The 25,615-nt window shown below is 35.8% G+C and overlaps 1 protein-coding gene across 4 annotated transcripts in view; it reads left to right on the top strand.

The window, feature by feature from the left end:
• ARHGAP5 (Rho GTPase activating protein 5) overlaps positions 1-25,615 on the top strand; it is a 73,059-nt gene that overhangs the window by 17,602 nt on the left and 29,842 nt on the right. For 3 of the 4 annotated variants that reach the window (XM_067738006.1, XM_067737996.1, XM_067737988.1), the window contains exon 3: positions 17,130-17,277. In XM_067738006.1, coding sequence (XP_067594107.1) covers positions 17,130-17,277 — 148 coding nt within the window. The remainder of the gene's footprint in view (positions 1-17,129; positions 17,278-25,615) is intronic. The other variant, XM_067738015.1, reaches the window with a different exon arrangement.

Genomic DNA, 25,615 nt, shown 5'->3' with positions numbered 1-25,615 from the left:
AACTAATGTGTGAGGCTACATATAAGCATTGTCTTATTTAGAGTGAATATCCATATAGTTCACTGCAAGTGTGTTAATGTATTTGAATACAGGTACTGACCCACAGTTTGTTGGGGTTGTTACCTAATACACGTTTTTTGTACTGTACAGTAGGGATGATGACTAAAATTTTCTGAATTCTAAAATATCTTACCCTAAGGGTTTTACATAGGGATTGTGAATGTATAATACCAAAAGAAAAAATCCAACAATATATATAAAAAGCACTTGATAAAATTTAATAAATGAGAAAGCTACTAAATTATGAACAGATGAGAACTTACTTCAGAAAAGGTATCTATAAATATGCAAACAAGTAAGCATCATCCTAATTAGGGAAATGGATTCCCTTTTCAACCAGGAACAAGACAGAATGTACACACCATCACCACTTCCAGTTGGTATTATACAGAGATCCTAGTTAAAGCAGTAAGATAAGAAAAAAAATTAAAAGGATGAGTATTGGAAAGGAAGAAACAAAATTGTCACTCTTGGCTGATGATATGATTGCCTATGTAAAAGCCAAAAGGGATCTACAGATAAATTATTAGTATTAATAAAAGAGCAAAACAGCTCCATATAAGATCAGTAATCGTCCGTTGCATCTCTATACATCAGCAGTAAACAACTAGAAAAAATAATCAGAGAAGACACCATTTTTAAAAGCATGGCAGATTATCAAGTACCTGGGAGTAATTGTAACATCATGTGCAAACCTCCGTGTGGAAAAGTATAAAACTTTATTGTAAGACATTAAAGAAGATCTAAGTAAATGGGGTCACTATTGCCTTCCTATCCATGAATATGGCTTATCACAAAGAAGTTACTGCTGTTCAGACTTATCTCTAGATTCAGTGTTGTTTCATTCAAAGTGTCAAAGATTTTTCAAGAAATTCTGCACTGATTCTAATACAAATATGGAAGAGTAAATAGTAAAACCAAGTATTTAATAGCCAGGACACTTCTGAAGAAGAAAGGCAGAGGTAGAGTGGTGATGATACATGTGCTTATTCTATCAGATAACGTAAAACTTTAGTATTTAACATAATGTGTTATTGGCTCAGAGACAGGCACATTTACCAGTAAAACAGAACAAAGTGCTCCCAAATACACAGACCTCTGACTTGGAGCTGTCCTTCCAAGCCATGTGAGGCTGTTGAACACTTGAAATGTGGCTAATCTGAATTGGGATATACTGGTCTACAGGGTGAATAAAGGCTTCCCTGAGACTTGTCATTTTGTCAGATCTGATAGATGAATTGGACTTAAGTAGGGGAGTGGTTGGGTGGATGGAAGAATATTTAATGCTGAATGAATAGAATGTGCATATTCTTAAAGGAGGTCACTGTGGCTAGTCATTGATCTAAAGCCGTCGTTGGCAAACTTTCTGTAAAGAGCAAGATAATAAATATTTGAGACTTTGAAGGTAATACCTCCTGTATTATAATTGCTCAGATCTGCGGTAAAAAAAAGCAGGCATGGACAACATGTAAGTGAATGAGTATGGCTTCTTTTTATTTATTTATTTATTTTTGGCTGCGTTGGGTCTTTGTTGCTGCGTGCGGGCTTTTCTCTAGTTGTGAGCGAGGGCTTCTCTTGTTGCAGAGCACGGGCTCTAGGCACGCGGGCTCTAGAGCGCAGGCTCAGTGGTTGTGGCACAGAGGCTTAGTTGCTCCTCAGGATGTGGGATCTTCCTAGGCCAGGGCACGAACCCATGTCCCCTGCATCTGCAGGTGGATTCTTAGCCGCTGCGCCACCAGGGAAGCCCAGTATGGCTATTTTTAAAAACAGGCAGCAGGGTGGATTGGTCCCCTAGGCCATAATTTGCTGATACCTGATCTATGGGAGAGAATAATACAAGGAGAGATTTGAGGCTAGGGACTAGATGCAGACCTTTTTAGCACTGTTAGGAATTTTTGTTATTTAGCCTAAGAGTATATTGAAATTAACAGAGTTAGTGGATCTGAAATCACTGGGTTTCTGTATGGAGTATGGGTTGAGTGATACAGAAGACCAGTAGGCATTTACAGTAGTCTAAGCGAATCATGATAAAAGCTTTGAATAGTTGGAGTGGGGAGGGAGAGTGATTTCAATGGATAGAATGGGATGGATTTGAGAAATACTTAAAATACATAAGATTTGATAATGTATTGCATATGTGGGGGAAGAGTAAAGATGATGAAAGAGATAGGAAAGATATCGCCTTGGTTTCTAGCTTGTGCGGCTTAATCAGTGATGATGCTGTTCCTGACGTAGAGCATTGGAAATTTGCCAGGTTTGGAGTGGAGGGATGGAAATGAAAACTTTTAGAGTTCAAGTGGAGATATCAAATAGGCAGTTAGATATATAGGTCCTCAGAGAAGAGGTCTGAGTTGGAGATATGTATTTAGGAGACAATGAAGTAGAGATGGCAGTAGATGAAATGACCTAGGGAGTGAATACAGAGGAGTGCCTAACACAGCCTAGACCAATGTTGAATGGCCAAGGAGCAGAGAGGATCCTTAAAGGTAGGGAGAGTAAAAATAGACCACTTACCCTTTCTTAGCTCATTCCCTCACCTGTAAATTAGGAATGATAATGTTTCGCTTGGAATTGTGGTAGAAATTGGAACTGTGTGTCTCAAGTGCCTGACATACAGCAGTGTTCAATAAATGCTATTATAGTGTGCTTCAGGCCTGAAATATCTCAGTATACTCTGTCTGTATTTCAAAATAGTCCTTTGACCCATTTGCTGGATTAGTCTCCTGACTCATTTTTAAATTAAATACTCCTGTGATTTTTGATCCTGAATTTATGTACTTCTTCTTCTTCTTCTTTTTTTTTTTTTCCTCTAAGAGAAAAGTTCATTCTTTTTACCTTCATTCTTTGATTCCAACATGGGAGCTATAGTCTAGGAATATTTTCTCAGGTTCCTTGACATTGGAAGATTATAACTTTTGGGCATTAGTGGCATCTAAGGAAGGCTCAAAGATCTGTTTCTCTTAATGTGGGCTTTAGTTGTCATTCCTGCCAAGCAGAGAAGGCTTTATGCTTAATTATCTTTTGTTCTATACCCCAAAATGAGTTTAGTGTTAGTTGTGGGAACAAAACCTCTAAGATATTTCTTGATTTGCAAGGATTTTCTTAAGTCATAACCCGTTATAGACATAAATATTTCTATGTAAAGGAAATCTTGCAAAACAATACCTACTTCATAAGTTATTTTGATTTTCTAGTCTATTGCAGTGAAAAAAGGGGTGCTGGTTGTGACCTACTGAATTGACTTTAACTTAACAGGTGCTTGAAAAATAGTGCTTAAGAGAATGAACTGAATGAGAAAATTTGAGTTAATATTGATAAAATTGCCAGTTTTTAACATCCATTCAATGAGATATACTTGTGTTTTAACTAGTTTGTTTTTTCTTCAGTATCCATTTCAGTGCTGTCAGCTTGATTCAGATAGTAAATAGTAGAATACTTTGTGAATTTTGTGGTGCATTAGAATAAGCTGGTATTCTAATGATTTTTCTTTTTGAGCTTTTCTTTAAAATTGTTTTCCTGTCTTATTTCCAGGTCATGAATCTTTTCATCCTCTTATTTATATTAGCAACTACCAACTCCTATTTTACTCTCAAATGTTCCATCCAGTCCTTATTATTTTCTCTGTGTTTTATTGGTCCCTTCTTATTAAACCCCTCTATCAAATAGTATCTTAGAAGATTCTGCTGCTTTAGCCACTATACTAGGGTTTGGAGCCTGTTTAGGGAAGAATACCAAAATAGATATGTTTTCTTCAAAAAACTGAAGAGATATCTATATGTATATATTGAGTCGAAGATGTTAATTTAGTATTAGTAGATAGTGAACTGATACCAAGCTATTAATAGGGTAGATCCTTTAGAGTATAGTAAATCTTAAGTTTAGAATTATTTGACTTCTGACTTCTAGAACCTACAGTCTTTATTAAGTAAAATGCCTTTTGAAAACACTGTCAACCAGACAGTGGTGACCAGAATTTTCTCTTGATTTATAGATTGTTCATTCCAGATATAAAAGTAATGAAGTATATGAAAGTATGTCTGTGGTGAACTGCTGTTTGTCTGTATCAAAATGTATAAGTTGTAGGGTAAGTTTGCTTTTTATTTTTAGTGTATATCACTTAACCTCTTGACAGTCACTTAACTGACTGTCAGTGTTCACATCTGAGGTTCTTGGAAGAGTTATAATTAAGGCTAAATAAAAATTGGATGGGGCTTCCCTGGTGGCACAGTGGTTGAGAGTCCGCCTGCCGATGCAGGGGACACGGGTTCGTGCCTGGTCTGGGAAAATCCCACATGCCGCGGAGCGGCTGGGCCCGTGAGCCATGGCCGCTGAGCCTGCGCGTCCGGAGCCTGTGCTCCGCAACGGGAGAGGCCACAACAGTGAGAGGCCCGCGTACCGCAAAAAAAAAAAAAAAATTGGATGATTAAAGAGCTTACTGTAGGAAGAGCAATACTTACAGATCAGATACAGATAGAGTAGTTTGCACTTTGTTTAATGAGCTAAGTCATTTAACAAAGTCTTGAACTGCTCGACAGTTTCAGGTTTTCTATTTTTCACCTATTTTTTGGGGAGTACCTTGGTTAGATTTCTGGGCAGTTGATAATAGGGTGCCCATTATATATGTTATTACTTTGCAGACACTTCCTTAGGGGAGAGAGTGAGGGTCACTTTTATAAAGGAAGTATGATCAGAAGAATGAGAAAATTGCTTTCCCAGATTCCTCAGCCAGCATCTTTTCCAGCCTCATTGCCATGAGTTGGGTCTTATATCCATTCCTGACCAGTAAAGTCTGGCCAGAGGTGGAGAATTATGCTATTGAATGTAGGCCTGAGCCTTTAGAGCTCTTGGTGAGGTTGGCTTCCCCCAAATTAGGGTAATTTCTAAGGGATGAAAATTGCAGTGTCTAATGCAGGCTAGATTTATATGTTGTTTATAGTTGATCTCCATGGCCTAGCATAGTATGTTGTACTATGATCAGTTTGAAGTCAGTAGGAGTATATAGGTTTGTTTTTGTAGTGGTAATGAAAGAACGATTTATGGGTTTTTAAAAATAATTACATTTATTTTGACTCAAGGAAACTGTTGTTTTATTCAACAAGCATCTTACTGAATGCCTTCTATGCCTGAACACTGTCCAAAGCTAAGGATACAGGGATGACTTGGTCATGGGCTCTGCTCTCAGGCATTCAGTCTAGTACATTTGATTTTGGTGAAAATTAAACATTTTATATTTTCATCAAGGTTAGTAAAACTTCTGGTTCTTTCATATCTCTCATTTCATTTGGAAAGCATTTATTTAGAAGTCTTAGTAACGATTTTTATTGCTTTCATATTGGCTAAATATGTTCTACATCTGACTGATTAGTTCTAAGGTGTTTCTGAAATTTCTCATAAAGTTAAAATTGGTTTCTTTAGTAGCATTTCTGGTGCTGGTGACATCAATTTATGGTATGATATAAGTGTGGATATATAATGTGAATATTTCTGCCTACATTTCACTATTTGCTGTTTCTTTGAATTTGTTCTGTGCTGTTGGGTTGACCATGATCTGTTACTCTTCAAATTCAGAATGAAATGTAACGAGATGGTTAGTTTTTAAAGTATATTTTGACTGATGTGTTCTAATAAGACTCAGTTTAAATGATTGTGTCAGTGGTATGCTTGTTTTCACTAATTTAAAAGCAAATGTAAATGTCTTCAGTGTGGCTTTCTATTCAAACTTTGTGTTTTTACTTAGTTTTCATAACAGCATGTTGAATGTTTAGCAAAAACTGGCATAGCACAAATTACTGAAATTACTCTTTTGCAGCACATTCATTATATTAATTGTTAGACTATATTTAGTTAATATATAAAGGAGGCACTTTACCTCTATAACATAGACTACTGTGTTTTTACTATAATTTTATATCAATGGACAATTGCTACTATTCCAAGACTTATAAGTGAGTTTATAGGGTTGTCAATTTTATGTGCTCCAAAAATTTATATACTACAAATCATCCCACTCAAACCTAGAAGAGTTATTTCCACAGTAGGTATAGTTTTATGATTTTCAGCTCTGTAATGTTTTCTTGTCATCTCAGCTGATGCGTTGAAAGAGTCCTCAATAGGGCTTAATCTGTGACTGTGTTAAGAGAAACCTCAGCGGAAGGAGGACTGCTTTTTAAAAGTAGTAATATCTGATGTTTACAGTTCTTACAACAGAATATAAGGGTGTGACAAAAGAGATCTTGAGTTAGTATCTAACTTTGTCCATATAAAGGTACACCTTGCATATGTTTGTGTACGTGTGTGTAGTTGTTTTGAGCTTTTTGGAAATTGTTCTTAGCCTTTGAAAATCTGAGGAAAGGTTTGGATATTTTAACTGGAAAAATGCACGTTCACAAAATTTTAGTGGCATTTTAAGGGTGTCATATATACTTTCTAAAGTATATATGGACTCTAGAACCTCTGTTGATGTAAGAGAAGAGAAGAACGCACTTGAATTTGTCTCATTCTTTACTGATGCTCTGATTTGCAATCTTCAGAGTGACAGAAAGAACCTAACAGATGACATGGGAAGCAAAGGGAGAAGTAATGGTTTTAAGAATGAAATGCTGGGTATAATATAAAACTTACTTTGATTTGAATACACTTGAAAAAATATTTTTAGGGAAGTTCGGAAGAAATCACTCATCGTTAACTTGAATAGCTAGATGTTTTGCTAGGACCCTCTCCAGGTGACTCCAGGTCTAATTTTTTGTTAGTAAAATTGTTAATGGCATTAATAAAATGCCTGCCAGGTAGATAATATATGTTGAAATGCTTTATAGGAAGGTGTCATCTTAGAGATGAATCAGTGCAAGAACCAGTTTGTCTGATACATGTATACAAGAACCCAGACCACATTTATTTGCCCTCAGTTATTTTCTCTTCCCTCCTTTCACCTAGTGTTAGGTTAAAGGGTCTGAAAGAGCATTCACAACATCCAGCACCTAACAGCTTTTAGAGAATTAAAAAAAAAAAAAAAAAAAAAGGATTAAGTAGACCTTCATGGAGTACTGACTCTAAAGACTTCTTTTTTATGTTGATGTGTTATGCTATGGTGTAATACTTATTCTTCCCACATAAAGTAATCACTTTCTAGTAGTTTTACTGCTTTGTAGTTTAATAAGTTTTGTTTTTCTTACTACATTGTAAGCTTTTTGGAGGCAGTTATGATTATCATTCATCTTTGTGTACCGTACAGTAGTGATTCTCTATCTTGAATTATGTATTGACTTTTTTTTTTTAAAGTTAAAGTCTCAGACTTCCCAGGGCTATATCTGTAGCCATCTCCCAAACTTGAGTTCTTAGTCCTTGATTTTATTAGCCTAGCGCAATGGTTCTCAACCAGGGTCAATTTTGACCTGCAGGGAGCATCTGGCAATACCTGGAGACATTTTTGGCTGTCACAACTCAGGTGGGGAATTGCTACTGGTATCTGTTGGATTGAGGCCAAGGATGCTGCTAAACACCCTGCAATTCAAAATGTCAATAATACTGAAGTTGAGAAACCCTGTGTAGCCAAATGTGGTCTTTAATGAAATTCCTGTGAGATTCTAGAAGTCAGTCATACAAGGCTTGTTTGTACTTGCTCATTAGGAAAGGCAGGTTTTTCCTCACAGGTCATAGATATTTCTTCCCTATCCTCACCATGATTGGGTAAGGATGTATTTTCAGGAAGGAGTTACTGTGGGTCAAAGCTACATGCTCTTGCTATTTAACTTGTCTGATCTTTATTCTGCTGTGAAACATGTTGTTTCCATTTCATTGTCACAGTCTTAGTTGAGGTTATCATAAATTCTTACTTGGATTATTGCAATGACCTTTTTTTAAAAAAATCTTTTTAATTTGAGGTAATTGTAGATGGACATACCATTGTAAGAAATAATACAGAAAGATTCCATGGACCCTTTGCCCAGTTTCCCGCAAAGGTAACATCTTGCAAAACTAGTAAAATATCACAAACAGGGTATTGACATTAATGTGACCCACAGATACTTTAGATTCCCCCAGGTTTGCTTGTACTTGTGACTGTGTGCACGCATGTGTGTGTGTGTGTGTGTGTGTGTACTCTATGCAGATTTTCACACGTGTAGCTTTGTGTATCCTATCCTGCACAGTACCTAGCATGATGTTATTATGCACATGGTAAATGCTCAGTTCTTACACACTGTTGAAAGTACATTACCTTATATCCAAATGAATTCACATAGAGTTGGCTATTTAATCCTTCTTGTAGTTTTATGATAAGAATCATTATTTTGTATGAATCCTGATTTTATTAGGTTCAGATGCTTAAGCTTAGATACATCTATATAATGACTCCCGTAGTAAAAAAAAAATTAGGTATAATGAAACTGTTTGCATAACTGGTAAATAAACTAACAGTATTTCGTATGTTTATTAACAGAAATTTTATATGGTAAAGGCTTTCTCTGGTTCTTGTTTATAATTTTGTTTGCTGCTATTAGTGTTGACTGAGCACCCACCATGTGCCAAGTTATAGGTACTAAAAAGGAAAAGTGGACAGTTTCTAGAGTATTTTGGAAGTCATACCAACAGGGCTTCTTATGCATTCACTGTGGAGAGTAAGGGAAAATCAAAGCTGATTCATAAATTTATGGTTTAAGCAACTGGGTAGATTTAGATTTACTGAGATAGTGAAGAAGGTTAAGGATGAAAGGTTTCAGACCAGAGAGACTCAAGACATCTGTTTTGTGCTTTTTATATTATGTTTAAAATATCTATGTTGACATCCCAGTGGAAGTATAAAAGTTAGATTATGAATCTGGTATTCAAAGGAAGACTTATCAGGTTATAAAAGGATTGAAAGTTATGAGTTTAGACAAATTCACATAAGGACAGAGAATAGCTAGAGAAGAAGGGAGGGGCTCAGAAGTGAGTTTGGGTAGACCAGGAAGACTTGTTGGCAGGTGAAACTGATCCCACTACTGGGCATATACCCTGAGAAAACCATAATTCAAAAAGAGTCATGTACCACAACGTTTATTGCAGCTCTATTTTCAATAGCCAGGACATGGAAGCAACCTAAGTATCCATTGACACATGAATGGATAAAGAAGATGTGGCACATATATATGATGGAATATTACTCAGCCATAAAAAGAAATGAAATTGGGTTATTTGTAGTGAGGTGGATGGACTAGTAACTGTCATACAGAGTGAAGTAAGCCAGAAAGAGAAAAACAAATACCGTATGCTAACACATATATATGGAATCTTTAAAAAAAAAAAGGGGGGGGTTATGCAGAACCTAGGGGCAGGATGACAGGAATAAAGATGCAGACATAGAGAATGGACTTGAGGACACGGGGAGGGGGAAGGGTAAGCTGGGATGAAGTGAGAGAGTGGCATGGACTTATATATACTACCAGATGTAAAATAGATAGTTAGTGGGAAGCAGCCGCATAGCACAGGGAGATCAGCTCCGTTCTTTGTGACCATCTAGAGGGGTGGGATAGGGAGGATGGGAGGGAGACACAAGAGGGAGGAGATATGGGGATATATATATATATGTATAGCTGATTCACTTTGTTACAAAGCAGAAACTAACACACCATTGTAAAGCAATTATACTCCAATGAAGATGTTAAAAAAAAAGAAAGAAAGAAAGAAAAATGAATCCCTGGTGAGAAAAGAGGAAAAACTGGTTAAGAGTAGTGACATGGGAGCCAAGAGAGCAAGTGTTTAAGGAGGAAGTGATCAAGAAAGAATGTTGCTGAGAGCTCAAGAGGAATGAAAAGTTTCTTTTTGATTTGATAGTGTGGAAGTATCTGATCTTGACAAGCAGTTTAGTGGAATGGGAGAGAAAGCCAGATGGAAGCAAGGTGAAGAATGAATGGGATGTGAAAAGTAGAGATAGATGTAGATGACACCTTCAAGAAGTGTTTCTATGAAAGGGAGCAAGATTTGGGTCAGTAGCTAGAGTTCAATATGGGATCAAAAGAGGGTTTTGTTTTCATGTTTGTTTTTAAAGATGAGAGATATTATATTTGTATATTCATAAGAATGACCCAGGAGAGGGACAGGTTGATGCTATGAAAGAAGAGGCGAGGGGATATTGGCTTGTATGAACAGGGGATACTACAGAAGGAAAACATGAATCAGGGTAGAGATACATAGGTGGGTTGGTTGTAGGTATAAATGAAGAAAAGGGAATTCCTATGTGTCTTTTCCAATGAAATGTGAGTTGAGGACATTAGGAAGAGAGAGGGTAGGTAGTACTTGTAGTTACATGAGTTTCTTTAATTGTACAACTTCTCAGAATTTTTTAGCATGCTGTGATATGTTGAGAATCTCTTGAGTGGGACAGAGTATATAGGGCAGGACCAGAGAAAACTCAAATTGGAAGCCATTGGGGAGAAATTTGATTTCCTATTTCTTTCCATTTTGAAAAGAAGATTAAAGTTTATATATCATAGACATAAATTTTTTAATTTGTTTTTGGCTGTGTTGGGACTTCGTTGCTGCGTGCAGGCTTTCTCTAGTTGTGGCAAGCGGGGAATACTCTTCGTTGTGGTGCGTGGGCTTCTCATTGTGGTGGCTCCTCTTGTTGCGGAGCATGGGCTCTAAGCACACGAGCTTCAGTAGCTATGGCACGCAGTCTCAGTAGTTGTAGCTTGTGGGCTCCAGAGCGCAGGCTCAGTAGTTGTGGTGCATGGGCTTAGTTGCTCCACGTCATGTGGGATCTTCCCGGACCAGGGCTTGAACCCATGTCCCCTGCATTGGCAGGTGGATTCTTAACCACTGTGCCACCAGGGAAGTCCCTCATAGACACAATTTTTTAAATCTTGGTTTTTTTCTGGTTACACAAGTGATCTTTATCTTTTCAAAAAGTACTTCCTTTACAAAAGGAAATGTACAATTTACAGTGAAAATTCTGTATAACCTCCTCCCAGTCTTTTCTTTCTCTTTCCTTCTATACCCTGCTCTAAATTTAAGGGTATCGTTGTCAATAGTTTGGTATTTGTTTTTTAATTTTTGCTATAATATTAACATAAATGATTTATTTTGATGGAATGGAATTATACTATTTATCCTGTTCTTAAACTGTAACATATATCAGTATATGTAAATCTGTTAAAATCAACCTTCTTAATTCGTCTTTATTATCATTAATTTTGGTGTACTAGATCTTGACAAGGACTAAAGGAGATCATTTAAAATTTCTTATTCTGTTTCCATAGAGGTACATATTTCTGCTATACTTTGTTTCTGCTACTTGGTGGATTGAATTCTAGATAATTGTAAGTGAGTCTCTTTTGTATAGTTCAAAGCTTTTTGCTTTGAAGACAGCTGCAATGTTAACCTTGCTCTTGTAAAAACAAAAAAAAATCATTACTTTCTCCATCATTTTGTTTTCAGTTTTTAGGAGTCTGTTTAAATGGCATGTGGTTAGTCACGTTTAGTTTTTTGTGTTTTTTTAAATGAATTTATTTGTTTATTTGTTTGTTTTTGGCTGCATTGGATTTTCGATGCTGCGCAAGGGCTTTCTCTAGTTGTGGCAGGTGGGGGCTCCTCTTTGTTGTGGTGCGCAAGCTTCTCATTGCGGTGGCTTCTCTTGTTGTGGAGCACAGGCTCTAGGCGCATGGGCTTCAGTAGTTGTGGCACACGGGCTTACTTGGTCTGTGGCATTTGGGACCTTCCCGGACCAGGGCTCGAACCCGTGTCCCCTGCATTGGCAGGCAGATTCTTAACGACTGTGCCACCAGGGAGGTTCTCCTGTTTAGTTTTGTACCAAGTCTGAGAGTCTTTTATAGCTGATCTGATCTTAATCCATTTACATTTACTTTTTAATTTGCTTTTTTCTTGTTATCTATTTTTATTCTTCATCAGCAAAAAAAGAGAGAGAGAGAAATAAAGGAACTAATAGTTATTCTTTTTCAGATTCTTTTCCCTTGTAGATTATTACAAAACATTGAGTATAGTTCCCTGTGCTATACAGTAGGTCCTTGTTGGTTATCTATTTTATATATAGTAGTGTGTATATGTTGATCCCAAGCTCCTAATTTATCCCTCCATGCCCTGTCTCCGCCCGATGATGTTTCATTATGTGTTTAGGATTTCTAGGGCAGTTCGAGAGTGCTATAATTTAAATATTAACTATTACATATTTGAGAACTTAAAAAAAGCTGTAGTTGCTTGTTACACACATTTGGATGACATACTGGCTAAATAAAGAATCTTTGACAAATCTTTTTCCCATGAATATTCACGTAGAAGAGTTTTCTGACTTCCCAAGTTTTCGTGAGAACTTTGAGGCTAGCCTGATATTTTCCCTCCTTTGTTGGTCATTGGTTTCTTCTGCCTAGATGCTTTTAAGATTTTTGAAGCTTACTGAGTTCAGCAGCATATGTCTGTAACTTGATGGTTTACTCCTATTTGTGGTGAGATCATTCAATCTACAAATTAAATTCATTATTTCAGAAGAGACCTCGACTATCTTTGCACTTTTCTCTTTCTCACAAGCAAAATTCCAGAGCATTGGAGTATGTTAATGAACAAAGCAGATAAAAATCCGTGCCCTTGTGTGGAGCTTAAATTGTAGCAGGCGTACACCAAAATAATAATGATGATGGTGATGATATATGAGAAAATTTATATAGTGTTGTGGGTAGGAAAAGCAGTGTAAGAGGGATTAGAAGTACTGGGCAGTAGTTAGAGAAAGACAGGCCATAGATCACAATTTTTAATAGTCCATGTAGGCCTTATTGAGAGGGTAAAGGGAACAGCCAATGCAAAAGTCCTAAGTTAGGAGCATGTGTCACATGCTAAAAAAGCAAGTAAGCTGTGTAACTTACTTGCACAAGGAAGTAAGGAAAGGGAGTAAAATGATGGAGAAAGTAGAGGAAAATGAGGTAAGAATATATAGAAGCCGAGTTCAAAGCATGCTAGATTATATATGGCCTTGAAGGCTGTTATTTGTGGGTCACTATCATTCTGGGTGCTTTATTGAGAACAGTATGTAGAGAATGGTGGTAGAAGCAGGGAGGATTGATTGAGCAGTCAATGCAGTAATCTACATATGTGAAATGGTGATAGCTGTATGGACCAGGGAATTAGCAGTGAAGATGGTTAAGATCTCATAGATTTGGAAGTAAGGTGTGAGAAAATAAGAGGGATCAAAAATGACTCCAAGATTTTAGCCTGGCAGCTGAAAGGATGGAATTGCCAGCAACTGAGATGTAGAAGGCTGAAGATGGAGCTCATTTTAAGGAAATCATCAGGAGTTCAGTTTTGCGTGTTAAGAAAGAAATATCTCTTAGACATTCAAGTGAAGAGTCAGGTAGAAGGTTTCAAATGAATCTGGAGTTCAGGAGAAAGAGCTGAGCTGGCAGTATTAATTTGGGTTAGCAGCATATGGATGACATTACCAAGAGGGTGATTATAGATATTGAGAAAAAAAGGCAGGGACTGAGGCCTGGGGTATTCACAGTATTACAAGGTTGCCGAGGAGGGACAAGCTAAGGAGACTAATAAGGGGAGAACAAGTGAGATAATAGAGGTCGTCTCCTGAAGTCCACTAAAGAGAGTGACTGCTGAAAAGTTGAGTAAGATGAGAGCTGAGAACTGACTATTGCAAAACAGTCATTTGTGAACTTAATAAGAGCAGATTTAGTGGAGTGATGAGAGTGATAAACTAATATAAGTACATATAAGAGGGAATGGAAGGAGGGGAATTGGAGACAACTAGTATAGATGATTTATATAGAGTTTGTTCTACAAAAGGAAGTAGAATTCTGGAGCAGTAGCTAGCAGAGAGAAGAAGATTAAGACTTCTTTTAAGAATGGGAGCAAAAGTATTTTTTGGCATGTGTCAAAGAAATGATACAGTAGAAAAGAGAACTCTGATGATCTTTTCCACTTTATTCTGATCTTTTCAATCATATTGGGTCTTTTACTAAAGAGGTATTCATTTCTTTAATGGATTTTTTTCTTCACTTTCTTTACATTTTGCCTCTGGTTGTCTCATTTCTTCTTTAATCTTTTATTTCAAGAATCCCATAATAAATTTAAGAGAATAGAGAAGTCCAAAATTTCTTGTTTCCTGGATTTATTCTTTGAAAGCCTCCTCAACTGTTTTTTGCTACTTAAGTTTTCTACAGTTCGTTGGTTACATATGAAGCAATTGAGGTATTGTTTTTTTCAGTGTTATTGATTGTATCGACAGTATTTATTGAATATTTGAGGATGTTGCTTAGATGCTCTCCTTTGTTGTGTTGCTGATATTGCTGAAGTGGAAGAGCAGATTCTGTAAAGAGCTATTTATATGCCTTTTCCTGGTCCTGTTTACTTATACTAATGATAGTTTTTAATATCCACTGGACACTTAACTGATAACATTGTTTATATTATTTGTGAAATACAATGTTTATTTTACTGGATATGCTTTTGCAGACATGAGATTTGCCTAAGTGGCCAGGAAGAAAAGACCTTGGGTATTTGCATTTAAGCAGAAATTAAGATTTGTATGAATGTAGTAATGAATCAAAAGTTGGATTATCATAAATCAGATCCTGTTTTCCTGCTGGCATAATTATTTATTGGGACCTGCCATTTCTGACTATTGGTTCATCAAAAGCTATAGATATAAATGACCAAATAACCATACGCCTCATCTTTTTCTTGCATTTCAGAGAACCTTGATGGGATTTTATAGCAGTTGTAATCATCTAGCCTTAGTTTAATTTATGAAATAGATTTTAAATTATGTAAGTTAATTGGAATTGGTATAAATTTGTAGCTATAGATTAGCAACTCTTAACTAAGGGTTGTATGTTAGAATAATGTATAGTTTTTCAAAATTCACATTTCTAAAGAACTCCTTGAAGTGATTCTTATGCTTAAGAACCATCACTTATAGAAAAAAAAGTTATATATGTTTTTATTCATCATAAAAGCTAATATAGGAATGTCTAATTCAAAACTATTTTCCTACATAGAGTTTTCTTTTGCACCACTGTAAATTAGTAGAAAAATTGGTAAAGTCACATAAGCTTTTTACGCTTTTTTTCCCCATATATGTGAACTATAACTTGACTGTCAGGGCAGTTGTATGTTAGTAAGTTATCCCTTTATACTTTGCCAGAAATTCCATGCTATAAGCCACTTAGCATTTCATTGCCTCAGATTACTGGTGTAATCTGATCTTGGAGTAACTGCAGAATTAAATAACTTGCCCTTGTAACTTTATGGACTTTGAGGGATGGATATTCCCTGAGCATAAGCCAGAGAAATCTACCCCCAATTTTAGTGAAGTATTCAGAGTTTAGTTTGGTTCCTAAAGGGTGATATGAAAAGAGAATTTCTTAAGAGTTGATTGGAACAGTTAGGACTAGCTAGCTTACTTTTCTTACAACTTTGTTTTTTAGGTGTCATTGCAGATTAAGATCTTTTATTCCTGTTTCATGGCTCTTGCCATAGGTTAGGCATTGCTGTTTTCATTAACTTGCTTAAGTGTAATCTTTTTCACCACTGTATTATCTCTCTAAACAAAAACATCCATCTTTGCCTCAGTTTTCACTTTTGTAATCAAATGGTGCAGCTAATAGTTTGCAGGCTGGAAAGCACCTTAGTGCTCCTGAGAAAGAAGAGGACCCAGTCGCTGTATCCCTACCTCAGCTTTGAAATAACAATCTCTTCATTTCTACTTTCTTGCACATTGTTCTGTTTTGGTGGTGGTGGTAGTGGAAGGATTGTTTAAGGAGTAAGGAAGGATCCACACTACTTGACTTGGTGGGCTAGGTCTTGAGCCATACCAAGTATTCCAATGCTTTGTTGGTAACATTTCAGACAACTAGTTATGTTGTATGTAATCTGTACCTACCAGAGTTTATGTAATCTGTATCATCAGAGTGATAATATATGAAGACTTAGAAGTTGGATTTCATGAGATCTGGAAGTTTGATAGGTAGAGCAGCCTGAAATTGAAATGAAGAAAGGACTTGATTGATTATGCAGGGTATCAGTTGCATAACTTGGAACTTGGAAGAACACATTGAAAGATCAGTCCATCCAAAGGAGAGACTCCTCTGGAAATTAAAATGAGGACTGTTGCTTTAAGCATTGAAAGCTCTGCCTGTGTTCCCTCCCCTGCCCCCACACACACTTTTCTGATTAGAAATGGTATGTTTTTATGTGATTTGTAAGTCAGTAACAATACTTACGACAAATATAAATACACCCTACTTAAGGAAGAGTGACTCAGAATCTCCTTAAGGGTTGAATTCCAGGCAGTATTTCCTTAGGTTTTTGAAATGTTCGCTCCCTGGTTAAGAACCCATTTTCTCCCAATGCAATATTGAAATTAAACTTTGAAAATTCTTACGTAATTTTGTTTATTATTGTGAAAATGTTTTGTCCATTACTTATAAAAATTATCTTTTTGGGAGTGCTTAATAAAACATTTTTAATAGACTAAATTAACATCTCCTTTCCCACTAGGATGTTATTTTCTTTTATAAAAATTATCTTAATATTTAAGAAATAGAGTCAATAGATAGGAAGAAAATGGGGAAATGATGGGGTTAAAACTCATGGAGTTGAATAGCTTCATTGTATAATCAATAATTAAAGCTATGTTATATTCTTACTAATATAGCTATGCACAAAAATCTCACTTGGAACTTCCCCAAAGACCAAATAACAAATGCACCAATCAACAGACCACACTGAAACTGTGAATTGAGCATTGCTTACTCCTAGTTTCTCCTTTTCACTTGGCATTGAAAAATGATCTTTTCTAATTTCCCTACCTGTCCAGTTTTCTATTATTTTACAAAGGAAAAAGTTTCTTCTATTCAGCCATTTTTTTGTCTGTTCACTTTTGTCTCTTTCTCTTGGTCACGTTGCTGCTTCTAGCAGAATTTTTTTAATGAACCCGGTATTGATGGACATTTAGGTTGGATATGGCTTTTAAATATATCTTTTGATACAAAATGTTTATTTACATTGCTTAATACTAATGTTTTTCTGAAAGAAATTAATTTTAATAGTTTTAACTTGAATATGTTTTTTTATAGCAGAAAAAGAAAACTAAGAACTTCAATCCACCAACACGTAGAAATTGGGAAAGTAATTACTTTGGGATGCCCCTCCAGGATCTGGTTACAGCTGAGAAGCCCATACCACTATTTGTTGAAAAATGTGTGGAATTTATTGAAGATACAGGTAGGATAGAAGTATCATTGCAAGAGGTTTGATATAAAATTTCACTTTTGCTACACCAATAGTTTGTCAAATGTTCCTGATTCAAGCTAAAATTTGAAAGAGGTGTATCGTTCTCATTAGGATTGATTATCTTGAGTATTAATTCTAGATGTAACCATCTGATATTTGAAAGCAGTTTTGTCGTTAGCCAGTCATGCTTTTGTTGGACTTCTCTTTATTAAATGGCTAAGTCAAATACTAAAATGTTAAACTTACCTTTTTCTGGAATTTAGAATAACTCAGTTATTAAATTATGCTACTGTTTAATCATAGTTATGATTTAAATCAGTAATTTGAATGTTTGCAACATTTTAAGTCTAATACTATTTTTAACTCATTTTACACACGAATTTTTCTTTTAAAAATTCATAGCAATATTTGTGAATGTGCAAGAGGTAGCTTGTGATGTTACTATTTATTCAGCCCCACTAGCTTAATATGGTTTGTATGGTTTGAGTTGTATTTGTAAGGAGTGTGTAGATATCCTCACTGTTTTAAAAACAAGCCTGCTCTTATGTTTACTTTGTCTGATGAAACTATTCAGAAAGTAGTCAGAGTTGGGTTATAAAGGCAGAATATTATGTTTATGTGCATTTAAAATGAATACAAGTTAACCATGAAACTTCAGTGATTTGAATAGACTCCAAAATGTAATGGTTTGAAAACGTGAGCTAATTTCATTTTAGCTTTATTTATTCTTAATGACCTCTTTTGATAAACAACTATTCTTTAAAGAATAAACAAGCTAGGATGCCCATGTCCTATCTAAAAAATCAAGCTCATTTTTACTTAGGTGTATGTACGCCATACCATTTAATCTTGACTGTCAGCTAAGTTCTATATGTACATATTAGGTTGTCCGGTGAGAAGTGCTAACTTTCAGTTTTAATAACGATTGGAATATGGGGCAATACCTGTTATCCACTGGTATTAGAGTTGAAATAGCCTATCTTCTCCCTTAAGTTAATAAATTTTAATTTATAGAGCCTGTATTTGTATATGCCTTTAATCATTTGTTTTTTCCTTCAACAGAAGTATTAGGCAAATTTCTTTATGTATTTCTGTCCATCTTTAGCATAGTAGAAATGCAGAAGTTCTTATAATATTAGCTATCTGCTTTGAGGTAAAAGAAATCTCATTTTCTCTAGTAATATAATTAGGCCTTGTGGATATGACTGAGCAATTCAAAAAGACTTTTCTTTAGTGATTAGAAAATAATAAAGTAATAATGGATTGCATTTTGTACATTTATTTTTATAATTAAAAAGTCCCACTTCTTGAATATTTTCATGGTAGTTGAGTGATTTGGCTTGAGGAAAATAAATTCCAAGTGTAAGATAAAATGAAAATTCTAGTTCAATTCTTAGCAACATTTGAATTAGTTCAGTCAACTGGCAGGTAATTTATATATTTAAGTGCTTTGTTAGAAGTATACTTAGTTAGGTACCATGAAACCATAAGAATACTTATATAAAGATTAAAGCTAGTTCTTTTGTTGATGTAGTAGTATGTATTATTTTGTTACTGATTAATGCTAATCCATTTTAGCAGAAATTCTCAGTTGTTTAAGAATTGAATATCAGATTCTCATTATGGACTGGAGCAGCCATCTCCATATTTAAGGTTTAACTTGTAACGTAAATATAATCAACACCCTTGTTTAGAGGACTAACCTTTTAAACAACCCTGAAGAAAATATGGTGGAAGTTTTTAAAATCAGCTTTACTGTCATAACTTACATGCAATAAAATTTACCAATTTTAATTATACAGTATGAGTTTTAATAACTCTATAGTCATATAAGCACCACCACAATCAAGATTTAGAACATTTTTATCACCTCAGAAAGCATCTAGTCTTTTGTCAGGTATGATGTTAGCTCTTAGTTTTTTGTAGATATTCTTTATCAGGTTGAAAAGTATCCTTCTATTTTTTTTAAAGAAAGCACTGGCTCTTTTATTTTTTTTATTTTTTAAGATTTTTATTTCTTTATTTTATTTTTTTTTTATTTCTTTATTTTATTTTTTTTTAAGTCTGTCGGGTCTTAGTTGCGGCACGTGGGGTCTTCGTTGAGGCACGCGGGATCTTTCTCGTTGGGGTGCTCGGGCTCTTCGTTGTGGTGCTTGGGCTTCTCTCTAGTTGTGGCGTGTAGGTTTTCTCTTCTCTAGTTGTGGCCTGCGGGTTCCAGAGCGCCAGGACTCTTTAGTTTGCAGCACGCTGGCTCTAGTTGAGGCACATGAGCTCAGTAGTTGTGGCATGTGGGCTTTAGTTACCCTGCAGCATGTGGGATCTTAGTTCCCTGACCAGGGATTGAACCCACGTTCCCTGCATTGGAAGGTGGATTCTTTACCACTGGACCACCAGGAAAGTCCCAATCCTTCTATTCTTAGTTTGCTGCATTTTTATCCAAAATGGATGTTGATTTTGTCATGTGGCTTTTCTGCTTCTGTTGATATGATCCTAGAGTTCTTATTAAAGTCTGTTTATGTGGTGAATTATATTAATTGATTTTTTTTTGAGGTTTTTTTTTTTGTTTTTTTGGCTGTGGGATCTTCATTGGGTCTTCGTTGCTGTTTAATGGGCTTCTCATTGTCATGGCTTCTCTTATTGCGGAGCACAGGCTCTAGGCACTCAGGCTTCAGTAGTTGTGACTCATGGGCTCTAGAGCACAGGCTCAGTGGTTGTGATGCACGGGCTTAGTTGATCTGTGGCATGTGGGATCTTCCTGGGCCAGGGCATGAACCCGTGTCCCCTGTATTGGCAGGTAGAATCTTAAGCACTGTGCCACCAGGGAAACCCCATTAATTGATTTTTAAATGTTGATTTTTAAACTAACCTTGCGTTCCTGGGTTAGTCATACACCATTTGGTCATAATGTTTTATCGCTGGATCCAGTTTGCTAAAATGTTAAGGGTTTCTGTATTCTAAGAAATATTGGTCTATAGTTTTCTTTTCTTGCAGTGTCTTTGTCTGGTTTTGCTATCAGGGTAAACCTGGCATCATAGACTGAGTCTAGTTTCTGGAAAAGTTTGTATAGAATGGTAATATTTCTTTATTAAATTTCTGTAGAATTCACCCGGGAAACTATTTGGACCTGGAATCTTGTTTGTGAGGAGGCTTTTAACTATACATTAAATTCCTTTAATAGATACAGGGCTGTACAGATTTTCAGTTTCTTCAGTAAGCATTGATTGTGTCTTTCAAGGAGTTTGTCCATTTCATTCAAGTTGGCAGAGGTGGTTTATAAAATTCCTTATCATACTTTTAATGTCTGTAGCATCTGTCTTCTCTTTTGTTTTTGACATTACTGATTTCTTTTTTTTGTCCTCTTGAGAGAGGTTTATCAATTTTCTTGATCTTTCAAAGAACCAACTTCTGGTTTTATTGATTTTCCTCTCTTGTCCATTTCTAAATTCATTGAATTCTACTTTTTTTTCTGTTTTCCTTCTTTCTGCTTTCATTTTGTTTCTTTATAGTTTCTTAAAATGGAAGCTAGCTAATGATTTTGACCAGTCTTCTACTATAATGTTAAATGTTTAAAAATTTCCTATAAACATTATTTTAGCTGTGTGCCACTGATCTTGATATGTTGTTTCCATTTTCATTCAGTTCAAAATACTTTGTAATTTCTCTTTTGACTTTTTAATTTAACTCATTGATTATTAAGAGTGTTTTATTTCTAAATGTTTTCCAGATATCTTTGTTATTCATTTCTAGTTTAATTCTATTGTAGTTGGAAAACAGTTTGATTTCAGTGTAAGTTTATTGAGACTTGTTATTTATAGCCCAGAATGTGGTCTGTTTTGAAGAATGTTCCATGGAGCCTTCAACAGAATGTTTTTTAAGCTGTTGGGTGAAGGGTTCTATAAATGTCAGGTCAAGTTCTTGAGAGTATTCGTCAAGTCTTGTCTATCCTTACTGATTTTCTTGTTGACTTGTTTTTTTTAATCGAGTACTATTGAAATCTGAAATCATGATTGAGATTTGTCTGTTTCTCCTTTCAGGTGTGTTAGTTTTTGCTTCATGTGTTTTGAAATTCTTTTAGTTGCACATACATTTAGGATTATGTCTTTTTTTATGAACTGACCTATTATCGTTATGAAGCATTCTCCTTGTTCTGAAGCCTTATTTGTCTAAAATTAACATAGCCAATGGTATTTTCTTTTGAGTAGTGTCTATGTGGTATATCTTTTTTCATCCTTTCATTTGTGTCTTTATATTTAACATAGTTTCTTATGGATAGCATATCTGAATCTGACAGTCCATTTCTTTTAAGCAGAGCGTTTATTTGATCATTGGCTTTTCATGTAATAATCAGTATGACTGGTTTTAAATCTGCCATCTTGTTTTTATTTTTCTTTTTGTCTCATGTGAACATTATTCCTTTTCTTTTCCTGCCTTCTTTTGGATTAACTGAATATTTTTTATTCTATCTTAACTCCAATGCCAGGGTTATTAGTTATATTTATCTGTTAGGATTTTTTAGTGGTGCTCTAGAATTTGAAATAATAAAAAGTTCAGAAAGTTAAAAAGGCATCAGTTATCACTTTTATACCATCCTAGTGACTTTGGTTTTTAAATGAATGGACAACGATGTACAGTTTTTACTATGTGGCCACTGGTTTAAAAGATGCTGACTTTATTTTTTCATTCATTTTTGCGGGAAAAGGGGACTTGTACATAAGGTCAGTCCTGCTCCCTCAGAATCATGTTAAATGTGGCTAACGGTGTGGTACAGAACTGTAGTTAGTTGTGCATTTGTGATTTTTATCACTGTTTGTTTAATCACAGTTCATCTTCAGGCAACATTACACCACCATGATATGTAGCTTAAGAACCTTGGAACAGTGCATTTAACCCTCCTATCCCTTGTTCTTTTGTTGTACATTTTAATTTTCCAATATGTTTTAAACATCACAATATATGTTCATAATTTTTGCTTTAAACAGATAATTATCCTTATTTTTGAAAGATATCACACTCTACAATTCACCCATTTAAATTGTACAATCCAGTGGTATATTTGTATATTCACAGAGTTGTGCAGCCATCGGCACTTTCAATTTTAGAGCATTTTCATCACTCCCAAAATAAACCCCACCCATTAAGCAGTCACTCCCTCTTCTCCACACCCACCCCCCTTAACTTTCTGTCTCTATAGATTTACCTGTTCTGGTCTTTTATGACTGGCTTCTTTGATTTAACATAGCGTTTTATAACATCAGTGTTAGCATCTATCAGTACTTCATTCATTTTTATTGTTGAATAATTTTCCATTGATGAACATTTGTGTTGTTTGCCACTTTTTTACTATTGTGAATATTGCTGCTGTGAACCCTCCTGTAAAAGTTTTGTGTGGACACGTTTTTCACTTCTTTTGAGTATATATACCTAAGAGTGGAATTTCTAGATCATATGGTAGCTCTATGTTTAACCGTTTGAGGAATTTACCAGACTGTCTTCCAAAGTGGCTGCACCATTTTACATTCCCACCAGCAATATGCAAGAGTTCCAGTTTCTCCACATCTTTGCTAACACTTATTTTCTGATTTTTTGATTATAGCCATCCTACTGGGTATGAAATGCTATCTCATATGGTTTTGATTTGCATTTCCCTGATGATAAATGATGTTGAACATATTTTCAGGTGTTTATTGGCCATTTGTATATCGTCTTTGGAGAAGTATATATTCAGATACTTTACCTTTTTTTTTCGGTACGCGTGCCTCTCACTGTTGTGGCCTCTCCCGTTGCGGAGCACAGGCTCTGGACGGATGCGCAGGCTCAGCTGCCGTGGCTCACGGGCCTAGCCGCTCCGCGGCATGTGGGATCTTCCCAGATCGGGGCACAAACCCGTGTCCCCTGCATCAGCAGGCAGACTCAACCACTGCGCCACCAGGGAAGCCCCTGGATACTTTACCATTTTTAAATTGAGTTGTTTGTCTTACTGTTGAGTTTAAGAGCGCTTTATATATCCTGGATACAAGTTGCTTTCAATATGACTTGCAAAAATTTTTTCCCCAGATTCCTTATTGGTATCGTTTGAAGCACAAAAGTTGAAAATTTTGATGAAATCCAGTTTTTTAAAAAATTTTGTTACTGTGCACATGGTATCATATCTAAGAAGGTTTTACCAAACCCAAGATCACAAAGATTTATTCCTATATGTTCTTCTAAGAGTTTTTTTGGTTTTAGCTCTTTCATTGAGGTCTGTGATCCATTTTGAGTTAATTTTTGTGTATGGCACAAGGAAGGATTCCAGCTTGATTCGTTTGCTTTTACGTATCCATTGTCCAAGCACCATTTATTGAATTGCCTTGACATTCTTTTTGAAAATCAATTGACTGTAAATATGAGTACTTCTGCACTTCCACGTATATTCCATTTATCTATATGCCTATCCATTTTTTTTTATATATTTATTTGGTTGCACTGGGTCTTAGTTGTGGCAGGTGGGCTCCTTAGTTGTGGGTCATTGGCTCCTCAGTTGTGGCATGTGAACTCTTAGTTGCAGCATGCATGTGGGATCTAGTTCCCTGACCAAGAATTGAACCTGGGCCCCCTGCATTGGGAGCATGGAGTCTTAACCACTGCACCACCAGGGAAGTCCCTATGCCTATCCTTTTTTGCCAGTACCACTTTGTTTTCATTATTTTAGCTTTCTAGTAAGTTTTGAAATCAAGAAGTGTAGTCTTTCAACTTTGTTCTCCTGATAGTTCTAGGCTGTTGATGGATTTCTTTTTTCTTTTCAGCTTTTTTTAAAAAAAATTTATTTTATTTATTTTTGGCTGCGTTAGGTCTAAGTTGCTATGTGCGGGCTTTCTCTAGTTGTGGCAAGTGGGGGCTACTCTTCATTGCGGTGTGCGAGCTTCTCATTGCAGTGGCTTCTCTTGTTGCAGATCACGGGCTCTAGACGCGCGGGCTTCAGTAATTGTGGCACATGGGCTCAGTAGTTGTGGCTTGTGGGCTCTAGAGTGCAGGCTCAGTAGTTGTGGCACACGGGCTTAATTGCTCTGCGGCATGTGGGATCTTCCTGGACCAGGGTGTGAACCTGTATCCCCTGCATTGGCAGGCGGGTAACCACTGCGCCACCAGGGAAGCTCTTCTTTTCAGCTTTTTAAAGACTGCTTCTTGTCTCCTGCATGATATTTAAAAGGAAATCTGCTGCTATTCTTAGCAGTATTCCTCTGTATATGATGTGTTCCCCTTTCTCCCTCGATTCCCGGCTGCTTTTAACATTATTCTCTCTAGTTTTTAGCAATATTATTAAAAATGTATTTTAGTGTGTGCTTAAAAAAAAAAACACTTCTGCTTGAGGTTTCTGGAGCTTCTTAGATGTCATGGTTTATAATTTTCAAACTTGCGGCCATTATTGAAATATTTTTTCCTGTTCTATTTCCCAGTTATGGACTCCAGTTACATGGTATTAGACATCTTAAAATTGTTCCGCAGCTTACTGAGACTGTTCATTTTTTTAAACCTTTTTTTCTTTCTGTGTTTCATTTCACCTAGACTGTGTATCTATTGCTATATCTTCTAGTTCACTGATTTTTTTTTTTTTTTTCCTGTATGGTCAAATCTAGAAGTTCCATTTTAAGTCTCTTTTTTATCATTTATCAATATCATGTTGATATTTTCTTTTACATCTTTAAATATACTTATAAAATTTATAATAGCTGTTTTAAGGCCCTTGTTTTATGGATTCTGTCATATTTTATTTCTCGGTCTGTTTATGTTTCTGTTGGCTTTTCTCCTGATTATGGGTTGTGTTTTTCTGCTTCTTTGACTGGCGGTTTTGATTTGACATCAGACATTTTGAATATTTCATTTTGCGTGGTGAATTTTCTAGTGTTCCTTTAAAGAGTGTTGGATTTGTTTTGTCATGTGTTAAGCCTTTTGTGGATCATTCTGGTCCTTTCTAGGCTTGCTTGTAAGTTTATTTTGGCAGATCCATGGCAGCTTTTATTCTAGTATTTATTTAGACCTACTTTAAGGTATGAAGACTTCACTTACTGCCCTGCATATTAGAAGGTCTTAAAATCAGCTATACTTCAATTAAAAAAAGAAAACAATACTTAAAAAAAAAAAGTCTTTTGAGAATAGAACTTGGACTAGTCTCAGCCCCTGTCCTCAGAAAGTTTCCTCTCACACACTTGCAGTATTCAACCAAAGACTCCAGTGTCTTTTCTGCATATCTCTGAGGCTTTCTCTATATACCTCTCCCTCTTTTTTTGGTATTCTACCTCACAAATTCTAGACATCTCATCCTTTCTGAACTCCTGTCTCCACATTCTCAACT

This window comes from Pseudorca crassidens, chromosome 1 (assembly GCF_039906515.1).
Source record: "Pseudorca crassidens isolate mPseCra1 chromosome 1, mPseCra1.hap1, whole genome shotgun sequence".
NCBI classification, from domain to species: Eukaryota; Metazoa; Chordata; class Mammalia; order Artiodactyla; family Delphinidae; genus Pseudorca; species Pseudorca crassidens.
This window is presented reverse-complemented; position numbering and strand designations above follow the sequence as displayed.